This window comes from Sebastes umbrosus, chromosome 13, assembly GCF_015220745.1.
Source record: "Sebastes umbrosus isolate fSebUmb1 chromosome 13, fSebUmb1.pri, whole genome shotgun sequence".
NCBI classification, from domain to species: domain Eukaryota; kingdom Metazoa; phylum Chordata; class Actinopteri; order Perciformes; family Sebastidae; genus Sebastes; species Sebastes umbrosus.
In genome coordinates this window covers 10,179,359-10,196,677 of record NC_051281.1, presented here as the reverse complement: position 1 = coordinate 10,196,677, position 17,319 = coordinate 10,179,359, and the positions used below count along the sequence as shown (strand labels likewise).

The 17,319-nt window shown below is 40.2% G+C and overlaps 2 protein-coding genes across 3 annotated transcripts; one reads left to right on the top strand and one right to left on the bottom strand.

The window, feature by feature from the left end:
• LOC119499998 (TSC22 domain family protein 1-like) lies at positions 1–10,973 on the top strand. 2 transcript variants are annotated; one of them, XM_037789339.1, is made up of 3 exons: positions 1–1,463; positions 7,223–7,274; positions 9,314–10,973. In XM_037789339.1, the coding sequence occupies exons 1-3, from the start codon at positions 1,360–1,362 to the stop codon at positions 9,581–9,583; spliced, it is 426 nt and encodes a 141-aa protein (XP_037645267.1). In that variant the 5' UTR covers positions 1–1,359; the 3' UTR covers positions 9,584–10,973. The 2 variants fall into 2 exon arrangements, with proteins under 2 accessions (XP_037645267.1, XP_037645266.1); XM_037789338.1 differs by lacking the exon at positions 1–1,463 and adding an exon at positions 6,174–6,942.
• An 806-nt stretch (positions 10,974–11,779) lies between these two features.
• Positions 11,780–17,089, bottom strand: serp2 (stress-associated endoplasmic reticulum protein family member 2). The gene is made up of 3 exons (XM_037788941.1): positions 16,906–17,089; positions 13,497–13,569; positions 11,780–12,272 (listed from the first exon to the last, which is right to left on the bottom strand). The coding sequence occupies exons 1-3, from the start codon at positions 16,987–16,989 to the stop codon at positions 12,232–12,234; spliced, it is 198 nt and encodes a 65-aa protein (XP_037644869.1). The 5' UTR covers positions 16,990–17,089; the 3' UTR covers positions 11,780–12,231.
• Positions 17,090–17,319: the final 230 nt, after the last annotated feature.

Below are 17,319 nucleotides of genomic sequence, written 5' to 3'. Positions count from 1 at the left end.
TTTTGGTGACGTTATCCTGCTGTACAGTAGCCTAATACTTTCCCTGACAATCAGACAGTGCTAGACTTCATATGTGGCATCAAACAAGCTAATGTTGTGATAAAAATGATGAAATGTTTGCAACATCAGCTGCTTGTGGAAAAAGCTGTATTTCACATTGCATGGCATTGCAACATCCGCCTTAGTCCAAGAGGTGGTTATGTCCATCCACTGAGAGTGTATTCTGATGCTGTAGACGCATAGGGGAATATTAAGCCTTTGAAATGGTTTGAAAACTTGTATTTTCCTTTTTTCTTTTAAAGTTGATAAGCAACAATATTTCTTTTCGTGAGGGAGACGGAGGGTCAAAGTTTGATTCAGTTGGTTAACAAGACTGAAGTGCTGCTGTATGGCCCATCCAGAAGTCATGTGACACTGATTCACCCCGGCACATGGAGTCTGTTAGGACAAGTGAAATCCCCTGCATTATGCCCGTGCTTTACCTGTTGTTTCTTGGCTGGCCGTCCCTAAGCCGGCGGAGGCCCCGGCAGGCGCATGTTGTGTTTTCTGTCTGGTGAGGCACTAAGCCATCTTGAGGGGGCCTTTCAATGAGACATGACAAGATAAGACCCTGAGGCACGGGGTCACTTGTCTATCACGCAGAGGGCTGGCACAGAAAACTATGATTCAGTTTGAAACTGCCAACTAAAGTTAAAATGTCAGGGCTGCTTTTGACCTCTCAGTGATTCTGACAACCTTTACGTGACAAGAAAAATATGTAATCTCTGTCACTCCTGGCTTTTTGGGACAATCCGCACTGTCAGGTCCCTTATGCATCACATCCAAACCACGGCAGGGGACACATTTAGATATTTATATTGCATGTTCAGTACATCTACATCCCTGTGGTCTCACTTATGTGCGGCTGAAGGATGTCGAAGAGTTGTGGCTCCTGGTTTTATTGTACATCCGTGTCTCGGGCGCGCTATAGAGGGCAGAGGGCTTATGGTGTAGGAGCAGGGAAATCACTGGGCCACATGCTAATCTCTGTTGATGGTTTATGTAACTCCCAGTATCACATGATCACACGTCACCACCCGCCCAGCTACTGTCTGTACTCAGTAATTCACTCACTAGTCAGCCATTCAAACACAAATGGATGACATAGAGAGAGGAAGAATGAGGAGCACACATATACACAGTCATCATAACCTGGCACGCTGCCTTTGATTCCCTATGCAGCTGCACCCACTAATGCATCTACTGTATAGGGCGCGACCCAGATCTGTTCACTACATTTAAAGGAGGAACGAGGGGTGTTAGGAAAAAAAAACACTAAACAAAGAAGCTCGGGAGGCTGTGTGTTACTTTGGAGTATACATGATCCTGCTGACGGACGGCTCCATGAGAGTGCGGGGAGTGCGAGGCCATGACGAGATGGCGATGAAGCTTTTGTTCTGGGAGCTGGAGCAGCATCTCAAAAGGTAAAATAGAGACAGGGAGTCCCCAGGGAGTCAGTACAGTGTGGCGCTGCTTGGACCAATCACTATAGAAGCTGCACACAAAGGGCTGCATGGCTATATTGTCCTTTCATTCAGTCATTCAGGGGGCAGCATTAACACTGAGGGATACTTAAAGCAGATACACATATAAACAGGTTTGCTGTGTGCTTGTATCTATAGTAAAAAAATGTTGGAGGCTGCGTTAATGTTGTATAGAAAAGTGTGGATGACGTACATATCAATCTGTGCCATTTATATCTCCAGGGGGACCGTGAGTAATCAAACCCACAGCGTGTTTCTTTTTTTGTCACTGAATTGCTTGCCATATTCTGCTGTTTTGGAACAGCTCTGTTGGTCCATCTGGTCCATCGTTTCACCTTAAGTCACCCTCTCTCTTCAGTATAGCAACACTTAAATCCCACAGTTTAGTCGCTTAAAAGATGAGCCTTGCTCCTTTTTTTGTTGTTGGAATGTGACTGATCTTCATGGCTACAAGTTTCAAGTTTGTTTATTCTTCATGTTTGTTTATTTGTCGTTGGCAATGAAAATCCTGGGTTGTGCCTATTTCTTAACTGAAAGAAATTTGAAATATTAACCTTCATTTACAAACCTTACTAATCATATTAAGCAGTGACTTCGATCCAGTTGTATTCTAGTGTTGTCCTTAACTCTGGATTTGTTGTGTAAAGCATCTCGTCCTTGACATATGACCTATCAAAGTACATTCTCTTGGCTCGTTTTTCTCTCGGCTAGCTGCAGTTGTTCTGGCTATTTGGGTCTGGTTAATTAGCTAAACCCTTCCTCCAGTCAAATAGGAGACCGGAAGAGATAAGTGTGGCTTAGAGAGCCTCTTATTAAGCTGTTTGGCTTCTTGTTAAGTGCTCAAGTGTTTGCCTGAGATCAGAGGTGAGCAGTAGCTGACATCAGTACTCACAGGATATGTTTGAGCCCATCTTCTTGGTACTGGTGCTTAATAAGCCAGGGCTGGGCTGTCTGTGATACCCAAATTACCCGATTTTAAAGGTGACTACTGACTTTTAAATCACATTGAGAGGTTATCAACCTGTGCTCCGTGTTTTCAGGATTTAAATATTTCTCCTCCTCTGCCCATTCTCCTCTCTCGCTACTTCATACAGCATTGGAAGTTTTCTCCCATTTGATACAACAGCCACATGGACCTCAGCATAGTTCTTAGAGGACCTGCAGTATCTTCTGTAGACCATAGACCAGACTGGCATCGTGTCATGGCCAAGGCCGTGCCCCCTTTTGGGGAAAAGAAACTAGGTGTGGGAATCACCAAAGGCCCCACGATACAATATTATCACAATACTTAAGTCACAATAAGATATATTACCTTTTTTCAACTGCAATTTATGCAGTTCGTCAACATCTGTTTTATCTAATAAAGATACAGTTTTCACTCTGTTCATCTCAGTTTTCATTCATATATCTTGAGGTCAGAGGTCAAGGGACCCCTTTGAAAATAGCCATGCCAGTTTTTCCTCGCTAAAATTTAGCCCAACTTTGAAGCGTTATTTTGTGTTCCTGACAAGCTAACATGACATGGTTGGTAACAATTGATTCCTTTGTTTTTTTTCTAGTTTTATATGATACCAATATCTATAGCGGCCATCAAATAGTGCTGCAAAAATGAGTCCTAAAACCCCCAAATTAGTTGGCATTTTAGCACTTCTGGTTCCCTCGTCTGGAAGTCAATGGGTTTTTTGAATGGGTTTTTAGTTAGATGCCTGAAATAAGGTCTGTGGTTAACACAAGCTTAAGGGATTTTAAAGTTTTCTTCTACGACATAAAATACGTCAGTAAATATCACACTCGTGAATTTTGAAGCCTTTACGTGTCTTAAATAATAAGTGGCTAAATGAGACTACTAATCGTCATTATACACGAGCTCATGTGACCGTGGTGTAGTTTGTTTATAGCCTAACATTAGCTTTTTACTTCTGGCGATTGCATTTATGCCTCAAAAATCATAAAAGTGGTGTTCATTTGTGCAGATTATCTTCCTGAACAAAACGTGTAAGTATCATAAACGTGTGTTTGCTACAGAGCTTATTTTCTGCAATAATTCAAAACCCAATGGAAAATCCCATTGGCTGTTTGTCGATGGAACCCAGTGCGATGCCAACTTCCTGGTTGGCCTACAAAAATACGCCATCCCTGGAGCACTCGATTGCATTGACATCTATAGGATCTTTGTTTTTCTATCCCCCAAAAAGGTGCACGGCCTTGACGCTTTGCAAAGTACCGTATGTGCCAGTCTGATGTATACCTCCATTTTCCTCCTGTTTGCTCGATGCCACACCAGACCTTATTTTTATTTTTATTTTACTAGCTTAACCTTTGGCTTTTTGTCACTGATTCAAAGATTTAATACATCTCTAGATTGGTCGACCGTCTCTTACGAAAGCAGGATTTCTGTATTAGTTTCTCTTATGCTGAGGTCTGCATAGGGTGTGTGATTAGAGGCAAGAATGTCAGGAGTGTGTACACATGATGGTTTGAGGGTTTTGGGTGTATGTGGAATGTGTGAGAGTGGCCTTTCAGACTGTAGGGAGGTGTGTGTGTGTTGGAGGAGGTCTGATGTCTGAGGTGGGAATTTCTGTGTGGAGGAGTTGTTTTAGGTGTTTCTGTGTGACTACAGATACTCCCCTCTGTAAAGGCATTTATGGGTGTGTGGTAATCTTGATTGAGTCAGATTAACCTCATTGATTTCCTATTGTTCTAAAGACATTTGGCGAATGTGTAATCTCCCAGTAAAAATCGGTCTTATAGTATCTGGGGTCTTTGGACACACAGGGGAGTTTAAAATCACATAAGACATGTTTTAATCAATTCAGTGACAGTTCAAGCATGTCTCCTAGACAAATTGAAAATATGCCTGTTGCACCTTATCTTGGAAGGGGGATGTTGGTGCTACAGTGGAGTATGATGGTGTTTTCAAAAATGTGTTTGTGTTTCAATTAGAACCACACATAGCTATAAGAGGATGAAATATGTAATTTCAAATGTCTAATAGGCCAACAGATATTCAAGGTAGCCAATGAGATAATATCATATATCTCCCATTGTGACTGTGTTAATCTAATGTGGACTCAAGGTTTTTTAAATAGGTCACCCTTTGCATCGATTGATTTGCACCTTCCAATAGTCCTGGTCTCCAGCTTTGCACTCGACAGCCTGAACATGTAGTTTTTTGCCCCTTTGTGCTAAGTAAGACTCGATAATTTGAAATTAAATTTAAATACTGGAGCTTGTTTTGCCAGGTTTTCTTGATAATGTCTCAGCCCCACAGTTCTGCAGTGCTGTACACGGCCACATGGGGGCAACATGTGTATAGACATGATGTCACTTTATGGACATCCACAGCATTTTGATTGAACACCTGGCCATGGTTTATTTCTATCTGATTAATATCCTCTGAATATAATGCTTGTGTTACTATAGATAGTATGGATCATGTTGGTTATTTTCTGCAATGTGTTGTAAAATGTGTTTTTGTTGTGGGCAGTGTTGAATACTGGTATCATTTTTGAATACCTAGATAACAGTGTGCCTCTGTATACTCTTTTCTCTCAATTATTTGTCATATGTAGGTTAACACAGGGCCAACGGTACAATGAAATGTAAAGGATGAGAGAAGGGGTCAGCTCAGCAATAAAAACAATAGTCGCATAAGATAAGATAGAATTACAATAAGTTGTAAGATAAAAAGTGATGACAGAATAAAATATACATATGAAAATGAGGATTGTGTGTAAAAGTAAGTGACAGTATGTCTAGCAGTATTGCACAAATGTAATGACAGAATTATGAGATATGGGTTATGAGAATGGAATGAGATAAATAGATCAAGTATAGCACTATATACTCCTTTATTGTTCCCAAAACAGGGCAATTAATTTTGCCGAAAGGACTATAGTATAAAATGCTGTGGTGGTCAGTGCTCGAAGTGAGCATACTCCTTGGCATACCGTGACTTTTTCTTGCGTACTGGCACTTCTCACAAGCTGCTGGTACTCTTTTCTGCCCTCTCCATTATAAAACATTATTTAAAAGTTTTCTGAATCTGCTCTTTAAAGGCAGACATTTCCAGAATAATTAAATGTTCAGACGACGGCTGTGCTATGTGTAAAAATAATAAAATAATCTAGTAATAATAAGGGTCCAAAATGATGTAAAATTACATAGTTTTAAGTTAAAAACCTTCAATTTTCTTGGGGGGGGGGGGAGGACCCCCAAACACAATATCTCCTACTGTCTTTTATTCACCATAGAAATTCAGAATATGTCTCTTTATCCTGCTGTATAATATGTAGGAGCATCCTGACTGGAACACTGCTCCTAAAACCTGAATGATACCCGACTATAGGCTACAAATAACACAGGAAAGCACATTAAATATTAACACTAAACACACCACCAGAAACCCTGTAATGTTCCAGTTGGAATATTATTGGAGTATTATAGGCCTACTGTAGGAGATGCATAGCCCAAGTATTATAATAACATAGCAATAAAACCAGCTGGTTATAACATGCTTAAAGAAATAATGAATAAATAGGAATAAGTAGCAAGAGATTGCTGATACATGCCGATACACATGCCAACAGGTGAATAAGAGAGTACAGGCACTTTTTTTTTTTTTTCACTTTAAGCACTGCCATGTGACCAAAACCTGGAGAGGAATAACTGACCCCATATATTCTTTTTTATGAGTGTAAAACCACATTATTAGCAGAGGGGATTCCCTGTAACTGTTCCCCAGGCCTGAAAAACACATTATTGTTATGGAGATAACGGTTCAGATATAGGGTAAATTCCTGTGTTAATATAAAGCCCAAAGCAGCACTATAGGCTGACACTTTAACATTAAAACAGGAGCTGATTAATGTGTATTGTTGCTGTAAAAAAAATCCAGCCCTTCCTCTGGCTGTTTTTCTTTCTTCTTCCCTTTCCCATCCGGTTTTCCCCGGTTTCATCCAACCTCCTCTCCGCTCTTGGGAATAAATTACGTAAATTAAGTTGGTCAGCTGAGCAGGCAGGTGGGGGCGTTCCTGCATATATTATGCAAATGAGCGCTCTCTCGACCAATCAGGAGGCGAGCGCTCGGATAAATTATACGGTGCTTCGTCTCTGGAGCTGCAGAGCTCTGTTGTGCAGCACCGAGAGATGAGCTGACCTTGGATTGTGTTGGTACCGCTGCGGTCGGTGCTCAAGCTTTTAACGGGAATATATAGTGTGGATGTGGTCGTGTCGAAGAAGTGGATCTGGGACACGGATCTGTTTTGTTAGCGGGCTGTGAGAGAGACATGACCAGCATGAACACACCGTGCTACACCGTGGCTATGGATCTAGGCGTCTGCCAGCTGAGGCATTTCTCCATCTCGTTTCTGTCGTCGTTGTTGAGCTCTGATAGCTCGCACGTCAAACTCGACAATGGGTAAATAAATATGTTATATATATAGAGATGTATAGAGATGTTCAGTCCTCTTTATACATCCGTGATGCGTTCAGGGCTCCAGTAATGATGCTACAGTATCATTAACACCCACTAAAGGCCACTAAATCCAGGATAAACGACACCAGGCCGTTGATTTTTATAGAAATTTCCAGAAGCTTCCTGTAATGTAAAGACCCACATTTCTATAGAAAAAGGTCCATCTATTTGTATTATTACAGCATTGGTTTAAAATAAAATGTTTCCTCTTTTTCTTTTCCAGTTCGTCCGGAGCCAGCGTCGTGGCCATAGACAACAAGATTGAACAAGCAATGGTGAGTTTCTTTTCTTTCTTTAACACTGTGGAAAATCCTTAGAATAATAATAATAATATAATAATATAGTAATAAAAATAATAAAATGGGTGTTTGTTTGAAAAGATAGGACTAAATAAGGAAAACATAAGATAACAAGATTGAAAAAGCAATGGTGAGTTTATTTCTTTCTTTACACTGTGGAAAAACTATATAATAATAATAATAATATAATGATATAATAATAATAATAATAATAAAACGGTGTTTGTTTGAAAGATAGGACTTAATAAGGAAAAACATCCGGGGATTATTGTGATGAAGTGGCTATTTTTCATCCAGTTACATGCTCTTATCTTTGTAGTTTATCGTAATAAAATAATAGATGGTTACTTACTTGTGCTGGACAGGGACAATAGTGGAATCAAAACACAAAAAAAGAGCATTTTTTGAGGAGTTAAATTATTTTTTGGTCATGATGGGGCCAAAGTACTATTTATTTATTAATTTAATTTAATTATTATTTGGTCATGATGGGGCCAAAGTACTATTTATTTATTAATTTAATAATTTAATTTAATTATTTTTTGGTCATGATGGGGCCAAAGTACTATTTATTTATTAATTTAATAATTTAATTTAATTGTTATTTGGTCATGATGGGGCCAACGTATTATTTATTTATTAATTTAATTTAATTATTATTTGGTCATGATGGGGCCAAAGTACTATTTATTTATTAATTTAATAATTTAATTTAATTGTTATTTGGTCATGATGGGGCCAACGTATTATTTATTTATTAATTTAATTTAATTATTATTTGGTCATGATGGGGCCAAAGTACTATTTATTTATTAATTTAATTTAATTTAATTACCAGCTTGAGACTACATTACATACGCTTTAATTATACATACACATATTTTCATCTCTTTTTTTCTAAATAATTGTAGTAAATTTGTTGTGTTATTATGATGAAATACAGAGCCACATTTCGCAGTAAGAGAGATGTTGAGTTTCATTTTCTGTTTCCTTCTCTGTGGTCTCTGTTGTTGCTGCTGTTGTTAAGCTCTGTTGCTAGGCAAACTGGAAGGCTCTCGCCTGGTTATACATATCTCGGCCTCTGATTGGTCCACACTTAAAAAACGTAGGCGGGGCTAATGACGTGGCAACCCTGGGAATATACCCAGTCACGTTTTCTCTTTATTATGTGTTTATTGTGTTATTATAACCAGATTATATTTGATATAGCTTCACTTTTAAAGATTCCACTTTAAATGTCGCTATACATGTTTATTTTGTGTGCATGTTTAGTTAAGTAGTGCTCATCATTCATATAATGCAAAGAATTGTCTGTATAGTTTTTTCTTTGCTGTAAAACATGACTTCTCTTTTCTGAGAAATGACTGACATGACAGAAATGATGCTGTTTTATTATATTTGTGTTTCTTTATTATACTTTACTATACATTTTGGGTAGATTTAGGGTAAAGCTTTTTTAATAATTAAGGGTAGGCAAAAATAAACTCAGGCTTCAGCTTACACCTTTTTTCTGTCAGAATATTACGTTGTCATAATTGTATGGTCAAATTTCTGGATTGTGAATAAATGACCAAAAAAAACAACCCCCCAAATTAATTAAAATACAATTTGTATATTATTTTCATTAGTTTTTAATCCAAATTTGAAAAAAAGAGGAATGAACTGTTTTGTATTGTAATAGGTTACACAAGGTCAGGTAGTGCCACACATTTTGACGAACAACACTCCCATATCACTACTACAGACTTTTTTTTCTTTAAAGAATTACTCAAACCGATTAATCAATTATCAAAATAGTTGGCGATTAATTTAATAGTTGACAACTAATCGATTAATTGAGTAACGGTTGCAGCTCTATAAGAGTTTACCCATTTGCATTATATTGAACAGCATTTTATTTATACTGTATTAGAGTTGTTCCGATATCAATATCAGTATCGGAAATGCGTTCGATTTATTTTCTGTGAATTTGTTGAAATATTCCAGTCCTAAACCCACATCTCTGTCTGTCTCAGGACCTGGTGAAGAGTCACCTGATGTACGCCGTGCGTGAGGAGGTGGAGGTCCTGAAGGAGCAGATCAAGGAACTGATCGACCGCAACTCCCAGTTGGAGCAAGAGAACACCCTGCTGAAGACGCTGGCCAGCCCGGAGCAGATGGCCCAGTTCCAGGCCCAGGTTCAGACCGGCTCCCCGCCCGCCGCTCCGACAGCGGCCACACCGGGACCCCAAAGCACCGCCGCCCTCGCCCAGCCCACCTCGCACAGCTCTGGCCCGTCGGCGTAGCCTGGTCTGCTCAGACAGACAAACAGACTGACAGTTTTTCAGTTCTGCTACAACAGCAGAGCTAAGCCTTGCCTTCTACAGCAGGAGGTTACGCTGTTAAGACAAGAATTTGCACATATTTATCTCTCAGAAGGATGCAGCTAGCAAGACGAGCGATGCGGCGCTGTACAGCACGATGGTGGTGGAGGGGGACAATCTTGAGATGCTGTGTGGGGCGGGGCGGGGGGGGGTTGGTTTCAGAGGAATCATCGAACATTTGCCAAATAACCCTTGGACATATCAACTAGAATGTCTTACCAAGAAGAAAACTGCTTATCAGTGGAGACAATAGCTATAGATAAAAAAAAAATCACTGTGCCTGTGTCTGGATTTTAAGTGATGTCGATTTTACTGATGGTGGCGATGGAGGAAGAGTAGGAGGTGGAGGATTGTATTAGTTGTTACCTTTTTTTGCTGACTGATGTAAATAAAAGTTCTCTCTCGAGGCTAGATCCTAAAGTTACAGGCTGAGAGATTTGAGAGTAAAAAGCCTTCTCAGAGTGACAAATGAAGAATGTGAGCAATTATTATGACAAAGTCCCCATCTGGAATGGGGGAGTCGTGGGTCGGGAGGGTATTTTGATCAACACTTGGCAGCATTGATGACGTTACTTCAACTGTGGGTTGGTGGGATGAACAAAAAAACGTGGTTTCTTATGGAGATGATGATATTCTATTTCAGTATTTCACTTTCAAGCTCCTCATTTTTGCCCTCGACAAAAAGCTCATCATTGCTGTTCTCTCAACCCTGCAGTGGCATGTAATTTATTTGACAGGGTTGAGACATTTGGGCTAAGCTGCATTTTTTTCCTAAAAAGTTTGATGGGCAGAAGATGATGTATATTTCTGTATAGTGTAAGTACCATGTAAAATAGTGAGGAGGAGAAGGTGGAGACAAACAACAGAGGCTATCTTGGTCGCACAGATTGAAGCAGGTGAGCGAGGAAGGTGCTTGCCCAGTCTGTGTCGTCTATTTTTAATGCTGTATTTTCAAGATGGATGGACAGGAGTTTAGGTTATTTAACTGACAACACACGGCCAACAATGTTGTCCATATCTCTTTACTGCAACATTAACTCTTACTGTAAAATCAGTTTTTTCTTTCTGCACCTTTATGGTTCTTTTTTTTATTTGACAGTGACGTACTTCTGGATGAACAATATCTTAAAACTCAACATTTAAAAAAACTCAATAGAGATGTTTTTTTTTTCATTCTGTGTATCAGTTGTATGCTCACGTTCTGTGCATGTTTCTGCTTAAAGACCGGATGAGATATTGTAACATACATACCACATTTGCACTTGACAGCTGCACTTCACAACTTTCAATAAACATGCTTAAGGAAGAATAACCACCTGGTCAACCATCTCTTTCTTAACCGAGTCCAGTCACATGTGGAGTCATGCTGCTTCCTAACATGCATGTTATGTAACTGAAGTCCTCTCTGCGGCTTCAGGGTGTTATTGAATCAGAGTTAATGACTGCCTACTATGATGTTGAACCCTCTTGTTAAGCAGTTAAAGTCACAGCCAAGTGGTGTTTTTATTGAAACTGCTACTGGATGACCCTTTCTGATGTAATAGATTAATTTAAGGTTCAACCAAAAAAACAAAAACAGCTGACACCACTTAAATTCAGACAATATAATTTTTTTCGCAACATGTGCAATAATCTGTCTACAGGGCAAGCATACAATTAAGTATATATATGAAGATAAGAGTTTTAATATATCTGAAATGATGATGAATACATATTTACTTGTGTTTAAATGGAAGGTTCTCTAAAATTGGGTTATAAAATGCTGAAAAATGTGGATCAGGGTTTCCCAAAGCTCAAGATGACGTCCTCAAATGTCTTGTTTTGTCCACAACTCAAAGATATTCAGTTTACTGTCATAGTAGGAGTAAAGAAACCAGAAAATATTCACATTTAAGAAGCTGGAATCAGAGAATTTTTTACTTTTTCTTGAAGAATCACTCAAACTCAAATTAATCGATTATCAAAATAGATGGCGATTAATTTAATAGTTGACAACTAATCAATTAATTGATTAATTGTTGCAGCCCTAGTGTAAAGACCCTAAAAAGTGCCCGAACAGTACAGTGTGTGTGTGTGCACCGATAACCACAGGGAGTCTACAAAAGCAAAAGTCAAACCGATGCTAAATTTTTCACATTTATTTGAAAAAAGACTCTTCTCACGTAACATAGACGAATACTTGAACACACAGATATGGCACATTGTCAGCAGGAATCACTGGCCACACACACACACACACTCTCACATCAAAACTTCACACACACACACAGGTGCCAAGTGAATAATGAAACACACATGTTCTCCAGCCGGCGTGGTTTTAGACTGTCCATAGAAAAGCTGTCAGTACCACAGACTGCAACACTGTAAACGCTGATCGAGGGCAGGGAGGTGTCCCCAGGAGGGGCTGGTGGAGGGGAAGCTTCTCTCTCTCGTTGAGGTTCTGCCGGATCTGAAGCTTTGGCGTCAGTCTCTGGGCCTCTGGAAGAGGTTTGGGGTGTGTGCAGGTGCGGTCTAGCCAGGCTCAGTGAGGGCATGAAGGAGGCTACGGGAGTCCGGACGCTCCCTCTGCATCACATCCCCATACGGATGCTCTGGATGATCTGAAATATGGCTGAGAGCACAACCAAAAATCAAAGATACAAAGCTGTAAAAACCTGGCACATTCATGGGCTTTTTCCACAGAAGACATTTGACACGTCACATTACGAAAAGCACGTGTAAATAATAAAAATGGATGATGGCTGAACTCCTTTTAACTGCATCAGTTTTTAGCTGTTTAGTTCATGCTGGCTCACTCATGGCTTACTGGGACGCTACTAGCCTACTACCATTATCATCTTAAACCACCAGCACATCAGCTACATTATCTTACTACTTAGTGTAATTAACCACTATAATAACCCTAAGAGAGCCACAATAGACCTGTTTTTGTCTTTTTTAGGGGGGTACAGGGCGTCTTATGGGGGGATAGCAGGTCAGCAGTGCCATTTCCATGCTCTAATAAGTTGTTGCAGCAATTTTTGGGTTGATACCATTTGTTACACACATTTGGCGCTAAATGTAACCATTTTTTACCAATCGAATTGATAAAAATGTTCATTAATCCCTCCAAAATACCACATTAAGACACCAAGACCTTGAGGAACACCACAGAAAAAGCCATGCTGTGATTTGGTATCAAAAATGTTTGACATTTGGAGATTTCTGCAAGTATTCCATTTTTCGGCTATTGGATGGCGAGCTCTTCTGTTCTGGAAACTGACCAGAAACCCCCTTATTGTCAATCTACCTAGGAAAGCCATCCGTCCTCTGAATGCTCTAGGTCTCTAGTTTGTGGCTGTAAAGTTTCATGAGGCTGTGATTATCCTAGAGGTCACCACAGGTCATTTTATACAGTGAGGTCAAGTTTCAAAAAACGGTCTTACTACAATGAAATGGCTACTATGGGGACTAACATCATCACACATGAATACAATTGATGTAATTCCAAGACTGTTTAGGGACCCCAGTATAAAGAAATATTCAAAATAATACATTTGTACTGCATGCAAAAAAACATGTGATCATCATAAAGTGGGCATGTCTGTAAAGGGGAGACTCATGGGTACCGTAGGAGCCATTTACATTCACATATCCTGAGGTCAGAGTTCAAGGGGCCCCTTTGAAAATCGCCATGCCAGTTTTTTTCTCGCCAAAATTTAGCCTAACTTTGGAGCGTTATTTACAAGCTAGCATAACATGTACCAATGGATTCTTTAGGTTTTTCTAGTTTCATATGATACCTGTAACTTCACTCTGGCTCTAAAACAGGTATGTAGGTATAAAAGGTGCATACCTGATCCACACACAACAAATACAAAGAGGGCAAGCAGCCAGGGACCCACAGGATACTTCTCCTCTTGTGGTCGCTATTGGAAACACACATAACGTTAGCACGTTAGCATTACTGCTACAACAGAAATGGGACAGATGCCTGCAGAGCAAAAAGTAAAACAACGTGAACACGGATAGATTTACAACGAGGTTTCTCATTTCCACCACTGCTCAGGTTGTTGTTGCTTTTTTTGCTTGGTCACTCTTTCTCCTCAAACCTGCCACCTCACATTATATCATTATCTTTGTTTGTGGTGTTGCTCACCAAAATGTCCACAATAACAACTTTGTGGTGGCACTCAACAAACCCAAGCGTTTAATTATACACCGAAGGGGTGCCAAGTTAGCGTTTCATGTGGAAAAGATGAGTGGAACAGCGTGAGTCGCCCGTCTAGACCGATTTAACCCGACAGCTTCCACCAGATGACATCATCTGTTTTGGACGTTACATGTTTGTCTGCTGTTGGCAAGGGAAGTGATGCTGGAGGAAGTGGAAAACAGAGCCTGAGAGCAGCCTCAGTATTTGACCTTTAAGCTATTTAAACTATATTTGGTGACAGAGGAAGGGGAGGATAATAATAAATTGTCAAATTGTCAGACTGGGATTATTAGCAAGATTTTAAAAGGGATGAGTGAGCCTATTAAAGTCCCCATAAATCAGGGGTGTCAAACATATGGCCCAAGGGCCAGAACCAGCCCGCCAAGGGGTCCAATCCGGCCCACTACTCTTGCAAAAAGGAAGTATACTTAAAGTATATTCCCAAGTATACTTTATGTAATAAGTATTTATATCAATGTACTAGTAGTATACTCGTAAGTATACTACTTCAATAGATCTTGGGACTAAATTGGCCCACTTTTTAGTTTATAAAAGTATACATTTTAGTATACTTTAAATGTAGGAGTAGTAAACTTTGAGTAGACAATTAGTTTACATCCAAGTTGTATTTTGTACTGCAACTATTATATGAACTATACTACAAGTGAATGTATAGGTATACTGTTAGTACAGTACAGTTAGTAGAAGCAGTCAGTAGTAACCATTTTTTAGTTTATGAAAGTACACTTGTATACTCTCAGTACTACTAGTTTAATAGTTTTTACTGCAAGTATACTTGTACGTTTTCTTAAGTGAACTTATAGTACCTTTTCTGTATACTTTCCAGTATAAGCCAAGTATACTTGGACTTTTCTGTATACTTGCCAAGTACACTTAGAATTTTCTGTATACTTGTCGGTATAAGCCAAGTATACTTAAGTATAATTTTGTTAAGTTTATCTCTGATAAGTACATAAACGTAATCTGAAAGCATACTTAAAATAAGTATACTAATAGCATCCTTAAAGTAAATACTCTTGAGTAAAAACCATAAGGTTAACTGTTTACGCTGTGGGGTAATTATGGCATAAATAAACTGAATATAACATCCTTTAATATAGCAGAAAGAAATGCAAGTTGTATTTGAGTGGTTGGAAGAAGAAACAATAAATATACTGTCTACAGAAAACACATTTCCTTTGTTCTGATGATGAAATATTAAAGCAGAAAGGGTGGGTGGAAAAGTCTTTTATGGTCATCATGTAAGGATTGCAAGATTTTACTCACGATGTCAACATTAAAGGTGCAAACATTAATCACAGATTCAGGAGGAAGATAGCTCTTATTCCATAGAGAGATAAATGGAAGCTTTTGATTGTATCACACAATCCTCCTCAGCCTTCCCTTATTGATCTTGGAAACAATGAGAGCAGCTACTAAATGGACCTTGTGGTCAGTTTGTTTTTGTCAACTGCCGTTTCCAAGGTCATCAATGAACTTTCAACCTCAACTTTTCAGCCGACATGGATGAGAGGTTAAAGTTAAAATTCAAACTGCGCCTGTGGTTTTCAGTCCGAAATGGCGGCAAAAAAAAACAACACTGGAGTTTCGTCTCTTTGCTTCTATACTCTTTGGTAGATATGAAGGGCTCATTCTAAGCTAAAACACAACGCTTCTTAGTTTCAGGTGATTATACACTAATGAAAACATAGTTATGATTATTATATTCCATTTATTTGCTAATAGACACACTCTTCCTTTAATCGCTTCACCACCCAGGTATAGCCTATACGTTTTGTGTGTGCTTCCTATATTCACACTTACAATTTGTCATTCAATACATCAAGGAGCAGCACTGGTTTCAGTTATTTATTATACAGCCTATATTATCATCATGTAACCTGCTCATCCTTTATTTCATATATCTGTAAACATCACAGAGAGGAGGCTGTAAAGGTGTTGCTGTATGACATTATGTGTGATAGCAGGAAACACACAGCTGGCATCCTCCTCCTCCTCCTCATCTTCCTCCTCATCCTCCTCCTCTTCCTCTTCCTCCTCCTCATCATCCTCCTCCTCTTCCTCTTCCTCCTCCTCATCATCCTCCTCATCCTCCTCCTCCTCATCATCCTAATCATCCTCCTCCTCCTCATCATCATCCTCATCATCATCCTCCTTATCCTCCTCCTCATCCTCCTCTTCCTCCTCCTCATCATCATCATCCTCCTCCTCCTCATCATCCTCCTCATCCTCCTCTTCCTCCTCCTCATCATCATCCTCCTCCTCCTCCTCTTCCTCCTCCTCCTCATCCTCCTCTTCCTCCTCCTCATCATCATCCTCCTCCTCCTCCTCTTCCTCCTCCTCCTCATCCTCCTCTTCCTCCTCCTCCTCATCCTCCTCCTCCTCCTCATCATCATCCTCCTCCTCATCCTCCTCCTCCTCCTCATCCTCATCATCCTCCTCTTCATCCTCCTCATCCTCATCATCATCATCATCATCCTCCTCCTCCTCCTCCTCATCATCCTCATCATCCTCTTCCTCGTCCTCCTCCTCCTCATCCTCCTCCTCCTCATCATCCTCCTCCTCCTCCTCCTCCTCATCCTCCTCTTCCTCCTCCTCCTCCTCATCATCATCATCCTCCTCATCATCATCCTCATCATCCTCCTCATCCTCCTCTTCCTCCTCCTCCTCCTCATCCTCCTCTTCCTCCTCATCCTCATCATCCTCCTCTTCCTCCTCCTCCTCCTCTTCCTCCTCCTCTTCCTCCTCATCCTCATCATCCTCCTCTTCCTCCTCATCCTCATCATCCTCCTCTTCCTCCTCCTCTTCCTCCTCCTCCTCCTCTTCCTCCTCCTCCTCCTCCTCCTCCTCATCCTCCTCTTCCTCCTCCTCCTCCTCCTCATCCTCCTCCTCCTCCTCCTCCTCCTCCTCTTCCTCCTCATCATCCTCCTCTTCCTCCTCCTCCTCCTCCTCCTCCTCCTCCTCCTCCTCATGCTGCTGTGTTCAGCTCCTCTCTGTGCTAACAGTAATGTCATGCTGGCTGTCAGCTCACCAGCGTCTTGGCTACGTTTCCTCTCTGCGTGATGTTCTTGCTGTGTTTCTCGTTGGCCATGCGGATCCTCTGTTTAGCCACCATCTTCCGGAACGAGTATAAAAAACCCGGGATAAATTAGTCTGATTTGTTTTCTCCAAGCTGCAGGCTGTCGACAGCACAACCTGCATCAAGCTAGGGGACCTCTGACACTGTAACACCGGAAACTATATGCACCTTCCTTCAAAATAAGAGCATGGAGTATTGTTAGCGTGTCAAGAGGAGGTAAGGGAGAGATGTTTTGTATTTTACAAACCACCACAAGTGGATTTGTATTCGCCACATTATTTTTTATCGTGTTTTCCAAGTTCCTAAACCAACTTAAATGTAAAGTGTTTCTTTGGCAAGTTTTATTCTGAAGGTGATCACCGGAAG

What these genes read in the sequence shown, in the direction of transcription:
- LOC119499998 (XM_037789338.1), top strand. Translation starts at nt 6,812, where the DNA reads ATGACCAGCATGAACACACCGTGCTACACCGTGGCTATGGATCTAGGC. An exon ending in CACGTCAAACTCGACAATGG is followed by an intron (nt 6,943 to 7,222) that starts GTAAATAAATAT and finishes TTTCTTTTCCAG; the next exon opens with TTCGTCCGGAGCCAGCGTCG. An exon ending in ACAAGATTGAACAAGCAATG is followed by an intron (nt 7,275 to 9,313) that starts GTGAGTTTCTTT and finishes TGTCTGTCTCAG; the next exon opens with GACCTGGTGAAGAGTCACCT.
- serp2 (XM_037788941.1), bottom strand. Translation starts at nt 16,989, where the DNA reads ATGGTGGCTAAACAGAGGATCCGCATGGCCAACGAGAAACACAGCAAG. An exon ending in GAAACGTAGCCAAGACGCTG is followed by an intron (nt 13,570 to 16,905) that starts GTGAGCTGACAG and finishes TGTTTCCAATAG; the next exon opens with CGACCACAAGAGGAGAAGTA. An exon ending in ATTTGTTGTGTGTGGATCAG is followed by an intron (nt 12,273 to 13,496) that starts GTATGCACCTTT and finishes TTGTGCTCTCAG; the next exon opens with CCATATTTCAGATCATCCAG.